This window comes from Anabas testudineus, chromosome 9, assembly GCF_900324465.2.
Source record: "Anabas testudineus chromosome 9, fAnaTes1.2, whole genome shotgun sequence".
Taxonomy (NCBI): Eukaryota; Metazoa; Chordata; class Actinopteri; order Anabantiformes; family Anabantidae; genus Anabas; species Anabas testudineus.
The window spans coordinates 11,493,289-11,501,452 of NC_046618.1; the positions used below are offsets into that span (position 1 = coordinate 11,493,289).

At 40.9% G+C, this 8,164-nt stretch overlaps 1 protein-coding gene across 1 annotated transcript; it reads left to right on the forward strand.

Moving 5' to 3' along the window:
* The first annotated feature begins 1,819 nt into the window (after window positions 1–1,819).
* Window positions 1,820–5,772, forward strand: slc14a2 (solute carrier family 14 member 2). Its single transcript, XM_026344351.1, has 10 exons — window positions 1,820–1,925; window positions 2,216–2,281; window positions 2,383–2,551; window positions 3,046–3,235; window positions 3,428–3,556; window positions 3,717–3,909; window positions 4,374–4,521; window positions 4,715–4,849; window positions 5,022–5,071; window positions 5,154–5,772. Exons 1-10 carry the CDS (start codon window positions 1,875–1,877, stop codon window positions 5,553–5,555), a joined length of 1,533 nt encoding a protein of 510 aa, XP_026200136.1. The 5' UTR covers window positions 1,820–1,874; the 3' UTR covers window positions 5,556–5,772.
* Window positions 5,773–8,164: the final 2,392 nt, after the last annotated feature.

Consider the following 8,164-nt stretch of genomic DNA (forward strand, 5'->3'; position numbering starts at 1 on the left):
CGGATATCATGTTTAGTGAAACAGTGTAAACAATATTTACAAATTCACCTGCTACCCAGAGACACTGACACACAATGACTGAGCACATTTGCACACGTACCTTACTATATTTACAGTTAAGTTAAGTTACATTTCTTACAGGTAAATGCTGCTTTACTACACAACTATATCAAAAGTATATAAACACCTTCAAAAACAATACAAATTAAAATTCAGTGTCTGGTTGGGGCCCCCTTTCTGATGTCTGTGAGTTGATGGTTTCATCAAAGAGACATTCCCCCTTTAAAAATTTCAGATCATTTATACTAGATACATATTTTTCTTATGTCTCTAATATAAATAATCTGAATTGTTTTTCAGTAAAACAGCAGCAGAGAAATTTCATAAATGAAATAATTTAGTTTATAATTTCTGGATGCTCAGAATCCCTGAGCTTTTACATTCTCGTTTGCATTGATTTGTGTTAGCTGTGTGGAAGCTTCTCCACGGTTACTGTCAGCTGTTCATTTGGGAGAGATGCACATTGTGCAAATACAATGAGAATGCCCATCACAATTTTCTTTAAGATCAATGTGACATAAACCAGAAGGAAGCAGCAACTCAGCATTATGCTGAAAATAAGGCGTGTTTGGCATTTAATAGCTGGTAGATTTTAAATTCAGTGTCAGGTTTATCATAAAAAAGTCCAACAATCTGATCAGAATCAAAGGTTTCAACTTGGAAACATGGCACCTAATTCACCTACAACCACCTGTGTTATCTTTTTAAACTATTTGCACAGTTTATCGGACGATGACTCTGTCATGGTTCTGCTCTTCCTTTCATTTGTCTTGTCTTCATTTTTTCGTTTTGTTTTTTTTTTACCTGGCCACTCCTGCTCTGCACACACATGCTCTCAGGCGGCCTCATATTTCTTTGTCCCACTCTCCTGGGGCTGTACTATTATTTTTAATAGATAATCCACTGTTGTCAAAATTACATGTACTATAGTGTCATTTACCCACTGTCATCGCCCTTGTTTAAGCTATTGTTGGCTGTTGGTAAAAAAAGTTGCACCTTTGTTGTGAGTTTCTCTTTTTCGTTTACGACCACTGACTTATGCTGACTGCCAATACATCATTCATTCATACATTCATCTGTTGTGTTTTTGTTTGGCCTATATCAATATATGCATGGAAAAATGAAATAAACAAAACAAAAAATGAAACTATTTTAGTTCTAATCGAAGTAACAACATGAAGTGTTGTTATGTTGCACTAATGTAAAAAACAAATGGAATGTGATGTTACTAAACAGAGGTACCAGCATGTAAACAGGCAACATCACAGTGATTTACATTTGTATTCCTTCAGAGCAGGATGGACCACTATGGTAGATAAACTGTACAACGGCTACAGTGCTTCATGTTAAAGAAGACATTTTGACAAGGTCATCTGGGTCAAAATCCAAGTGAGAGCAGCAGCGATCCATGAGCAGAGGCTTTGTGAGCATGCAGCACGCTGAGTGCAAAGAGAAAGGTGTGAGATGGAGCACAGATAATCTGCAAAAGGAAATCCCAGAGCACAAATACAGTATTGAGCAGAAGTGGAGCAAATCTGAGTCAGAGAAGGAATTTTTTCAATGTGAGGGAAGGTTTTTTAAGGAGAACAAAACAAAATCTCAACATGAAATGAGAGAGTGGACTAAAAGAGTGCTGGCCTAGAGAGATGTGGGTGGGGAAAAGATCATCAATGCTGAGTAGAGGATGAGCAGAGGAAAAGACGAGATGGATGAGAGGGAGAGGCGGAGAGAAAGGGTGGAGATTGCCCTGCAGTTTATCACTATAAAAGTCAACAGAGGAAGTTTCTGAAGTACAGCTGGTAAGAAGCAGGCCCATGCATCTTGTACCTATTCTGGGACATATGCCTGGATCACACTGCACAAAGGTAAGGACACGTGTCTAATTGTATTATTTTGAGTAATCGTTAAAACACTGAAATTAATATCACCGACCATAGAGAAGTAACATTTTGCCTGCTACTTGGTTCGTGTTTATTCTCTATAATATAGAACCACAATTATATAATATAGTTACAAATCAAAAACAACATTTTCTTAAGATGCAAGATTATATTTCACATTTTTTATACAGGTTGGTAAACCTTAAATGCATTTTAAAATGGAGATTGTACTGTTAATTCAATTCGCTGCTGAACGATGCATTTGCTTCTCTCAGGATATTCAAAAGAATATCACATCTGCTGCACAGCCCACCAGCTCTCCTGCCACCACCGGCTTTACTGTGAGTCAGTGCCCACAGTTAAACTGTGAAGTATGAAACAGATAATGTAAGTATTTTAACATGATGTCCTTGTCCTTAAATTCTCAAATTATTTTCTTAAGGAACTCCAGCCACTAATGGCGCACCTTGACCTGCCATCTGAGCACATGGAGGCGAATGACCCGGTGCAGCCTGCAGGAGCCACGACCCTGCAGAGGGCCTGGGCCCGCTTCCTCAAGGGAGTATCCTACTTCTCTGGAGACATGGCAGCATTTGGAAAATGGATGGAAAGTAAGTAACCACAATAGATCCACATAAAGCCAGTACAGTGGTGGCACAATGGAATTAGCTGTATGATATGCATGTATAAACAATTATATGGACCACAGACAAACTCAAAGAATCTGTGACCTTAAGGCAAAGTTGTAGAGAAAAAGCAACGTGTAACATGATCTTTGTGAATGTAGTGGTGACTTTGTTATAGACGTATACAGGGCCTCTTTCACCTTAGCCAATCACATTGCGACACAGATGCACCGTCAGCCAATGCTCATGTGCTTCAAGCTTCACGTCTCACTGTGTCTCTTGCCACCGACTTTCAAGATGAACTTTTTCTCACATAAGTCAAATAAAGGTGTCATAAACTGTGTGGTCTATTCATTTTGCCCCTGGCTGCACACTTGTGAGTCTGACAAGACTAACTTCTGAACTGGTGGCAACACTGTGGATTCACGATTACACAGCTGTGGAAAAAGCTCAGCCTCCCTCCCCTTTCCGTTTTCTAGAACAGTTCATCTTGCTGCAGTTGCTGGACTGGGTTTTGCGAGGAGCTGCCCAGGTTATGTTTGTCAACAACCCTCTGAGTGGCCTCATTATTTTTGCCGGCCTCATCCTGCAGAACTACTGGTGGGCCCTCAACGGCTTTGTGGGCACACTTTCTGCTACCATTTCTGCTCTCATTCTGCAACAGAACAGGTTTGAACACTGTTTTTATTTTATTAACCAATACAGCAGTTATGTGACTTCCCCAACAACAACAGTTCTGCTCTATATAATATATGAAGCACGATACTGTGCAAAAATGTAAACACAATTATATAAGTTCCTGTTGATGGTACAGTGTGATAATTGATTATGTTGGATAAAGATATGATTTCACTCCTTCAGGGGTGCAATAGCTGCAGGGCTGTATGGATACAACGGCATCCTTGTGGGTCTGCTGATGGCTGTGTTCTCCAGTGCAGGAGACTGGTACTGGTGGCTTCTGCTCCCCAACATCTTCATGTCCATGATGTGGTAAGAAAATAAGAAATTAAAGGTAGCTGCAAGGAATCTATGATGCATAATATGTCAACACTGATACATTATGGAAAATTAATTGAATAATAAAAGAGGAAATTGTGCTTTTCAGTCAAATGTAGATGAACACTGAGAATGTTTTCTCTTCTTGTTTCAGCCCAGTTGTGTCCAGCGCCCTGGCATCTATTAACAGCCGCTGGGACCTGCCAGTGTTCACCCTGCCCTTCAACATCCTAGTGTGTCTTCACATGGTCGCGACCGGCCACTACAACCCCTACTTCCCTCAAGTCCTCATTCAGCCTCGCTCACAGATGCCCAACATCACCTGGGCTGAAGTTAACGTAGCAAAGGTCAGTGACATGTCTATATATTCGGTAACATTTTCAGCATTAGACATTATCACAATCCCAACTCAGATTTCACAAGCCATGCTCACAGTTACTCAGTTGTTTAAACCTGTTTTCAGCTACCAATAGATATTTTTTTAGGTTAGTGGAAACTATTTTGACAGATGTATCAAAGGTGTTTCTCGCTGGGTACTTCCTCTCACCCCAAGTTAGGTTAACTCTTAGTTGTGAATGGTTGTCTCTGTATGTCCACCCTGCGATGAACCGACCTTTCGCCCAGTTACAGCTTGGATAGGCTCCAGCATTCCTGTAATCCTTCAGAGGACAAGCGATTAAGATAATAGATGGATAAATGTATTAAAGCTAACAGATGAGTTAGAGAGATGCCCAATGAAGAAGTCTGAGTGAACATCATGGTTTGTTGTGCATATACAATTACGTTTAACTTTACTGTGCTACTTCTTCAGCTCTTCAAGTCAATTCCAGTAGGAATAGGCCAAGTCTATGGCTGCGACAACCCTTGGACAGGGGGCATTTTTATCATCTCACTCTTCATCTCTTCCCCCATCACATGTGTTCATGCTGTCCTTGGATCAGCAGCAGGAATGGTCTCAGGTGAGAGGACCAACATCTATAAAAGTAACTCTGACAAACACTAATACACAGCGCATCTGGTATTTACTTCCTGACCTGCCTACAGAATGAATCACTGTTGTCCAACTACAGATAATAACAATAACCAGACTAATTACACTGAGCTCAGCACTTTTCTTTGAAAGCTGTGATTTAATGTATGTTTGTTGTGCAGGTCTGGCTCTGGCGGCTCCTTTTGGAGACATTTATTTTGGCCTCTGGGGATATAACAGTGTGTTAGCATGCATCGCCATTGGAGGAATGTTTTATGCTCTCACCTGGCAGGTGCACCTGCTCGCCATTACTTGTGGTAAGGTGACACATGGAAAATGAAAAGCATTTAATCTAGACACGATCGCTACATGACATGTACCCATGTGAAACATTGGCAGAGTGACCAGATATTTGCAATCTATGATCACACCTGCTACTGCAGGTATATGAATGCTAGCTCACATTACTTCTATTCTTCTCCTCTGCAGCATTTTTCTGCGCATACCTCAGCTCAGCCATTTCTAATATCATGTCCAGGGTAAGCAGACTTCTTTTCTCACTGCTAATTACATAACAGTCAATAATAACCAACTGAAAGATGATGTATCTTCCTTCTACAGTTTGGTTTGCCAGCCTGCACCTGGCCTTTCTGTCTCTCTGCCCTCACTTTCCTCCTCCTGACAACGGGGACCAATAGGATTTTCAAGCTGCCTCTGGCCAAAGTCACCTACCCTGAGAAAAACCTGGGCTTCTTCTGGAAGCTGAAGAAGCAGGAGAAAAAAGAGAAAGCTGAGAAAGAGAGGAAAGAAAAGGAGGATCAGCGGAAAGCCATCGAAGATCAAGTGACACTAAATGACAAATTGCAACTGAGAATTGAGCTTGAAAGAATGGAAGAAGGGAGGGTCGCCAGTGAGATATCGGACAGTAAGAATGACAGTGCTCCTCCTGCAGAACATCAGGATACTGCAGAAGAAGTCAGAAATAATGACCTCACAGAGGTCACGTTTGCTGATTATGTTTAATGCTGTGTTTTGGTAGAACAATAGAGAGAGTAAAATAGAGAGAGAGAGAAGGAAACGCTTCATTAAATGTATGAAGAATGTAAATAAGTGTGTATTATGTGTAAGTTGAAAATGTACTGTATAAACTGTTGTTTTGCTGGATGATTTCATGACATGTAGCACTATTTGTTCACTTTTTATATTAACTGTGTGTATTTAAATAAATTATTTACATCAAGGTTTATTTAGTCTTGAAATCAAATCTATAATAATTGCAAATGGTATGATGCAATATACAAATCTATACACAATATGAACAGTAGTTCCCATCCAGCACAATATGGGGAGTCTGAACAACACTCCAGTCCAATCTCCAGAAAATAAATATAATTGGCCTCGCAGAGTGATGCTCTTGGAGACGAGACAATTTGTTCGTGAAGAAGTCAGGAAGCAAGCAATTTTGGCTGACCCAACATGCAAAGTCCTGTTACTGGTTTACCCTGGGCAGATAAAGGAGAGAGGAACTGATGACTGACAGTAGATTTAGAAAACAGCTGAGGCAGAGGGGCATGTTTGGAAACCTGAGGTCCTCTCGGTGGAGGTTGGCTGTAGGGGTTTTGGCAGATCAGTCATTTCCCTATAACCTATAACAGTTACAAGTAGACAGTGGAAAACATGGCTGGTAGGTAGATGTAGGAGTGGATGCTTTGTTTCTCACTAAGTTGAAGTGGCTCAAGGTGACTTGGCTGTTGCTTAGTGGGTTGAGCATCATGCTGTGTATCTTTTGGATGGCGTAGTGGCTTTTCACATTAGAGTGAATGTACAGTACCTGTTATGGAGGGGCTGAGTATTTTTAAGGTGAGGTTGGTTCTGAGATACTAGAGGACATTATTGAAGTTTCTCACAGTTGATGCAACTGAACAAACACAGATATTGAGAGGGTGTGCACCTGATGAACCTGCTTACTTGCCTGCACTGTTGCTCTCGCACACAGATTTATTTGATGTCATGTTAGTTTAGTTGAGACACCTGGTCATCCAGAGGGTTTGCTGTTTAGTCTTTTGATTAGTAGAAGTAAAGAGTGATGGTGATTTGTGGAAAGCCAGTTTACTGAGCTGGTTACTGCAAGAACATCAAGTACACTTGGCCAGTAATTTTATGATATGAGATGTGTCACCATCTATCTTGACCTACTTATTTAGCTGTACTGATAAATAAGTAGGTCAGTAGCTCAACTAAACAGGACTATTGAGCAGACTGTGGCATTCAGGTGACACAGTCAATGCAATGTCTCCTTTTATGGTAATGTTAATACCTGAGGCCTTTTTAGTCAAGCTGCCCTTAAGGCCAAAAACATCACAGCATGATGTGGGCTCTAACATGACAAAGTATAAAATCTAATCTAATCTAACAGCAAAAACCTGTTTAATTACTGGCCCGTTTACATGTATTTAATCTGCTTTTCAGTAATTTCTTGATTCCACTTTTCCTATCATGACCTAAGGATGCAGACGCCACAATCCTGGACTAGGCTCGCTATTTTGCCCTCTGTCATTTGCTTTCCCTTCCTTCCCATTCCTCCAGTCATACTTCTGCTCAAATGCTTCTGATCTGCACCGTCTCAAGTCTCTTGTTGCCAGATTGTTGTCCGAATTTCTGCTGCCCTCGTGTCTTATCATTACCTCTTATCTGCACGGTGGTAAATCAGTACTAGACTGAGTTTGGATCGTGTCTCCCCTCTTCAGGTTTATATCACCTCAAGTGTGTAGCCTCACCACCCCATTTCTCATTTGTCATATTTGCTTCTTATAGTCAGTTGTGTAGCTCTCATTCTCCGTCAATAATGAGGGGACGAGCAAGCCACTTCAGGGATCAGCTGACATCATGCCACCACCAGAGTCCGCAGACACTGCGCCATGCTTCAGGCTTTGCACACACACATCTGCTCAGCCTCTGGAGGGTCGTTGCTCTCCATGCCTTGGCTGCTGTTTTTGTGCCACGTGCCATCAGGCCCCCTTCGCCCACCCCATGAGTTTGCTATGAGTTTAATTTCACTTCTTCTTTGCCTATTATGTTCTGCATTGTTTTATTAGGGTCTTGTTGTTGCACTTGTTCTTAGTTAGCTGAGTTTAATTTTCCTGTGGCAATTATTTACCTTTCGTATTCTGTGTTTTTAGTTTGTGTTTTAATCTTACTCTACCACATTTTCCCCTATTTTTCAACTATTAAGAAAGGTAAGTATTGACTAGGCTGCTTGCTGGTTGCAACTTGTTTGAAGGAGCCATTTATCCACCACGCAGGCTTAAATGGCTTTTACTAGAGGATTAACTCATAGTGTGCTGCAAATATGGGGACATGCCTTGCTTTTCTGTCTAGTTATTTCTGTCTAGTTAGAAGTGGGAGTTATGAAATAATAGAAATAATAAAGATTAGCTGGGGTACTGTTTCTGCCTAGTGGTGCAGCATATAAATATACAGTTTAGCCTAAAGTCTGTCGTCACAAACTCTGGGACTGAGCTATTGCCATAAAGGAGTAATAGGGCAGATAGGCTAATTGTTCCAGACACTAGATCTTCCTCACTGCTTTAAAATAATGAGGGGAGCTTTTTTTTTATCATTCATCATCAAGA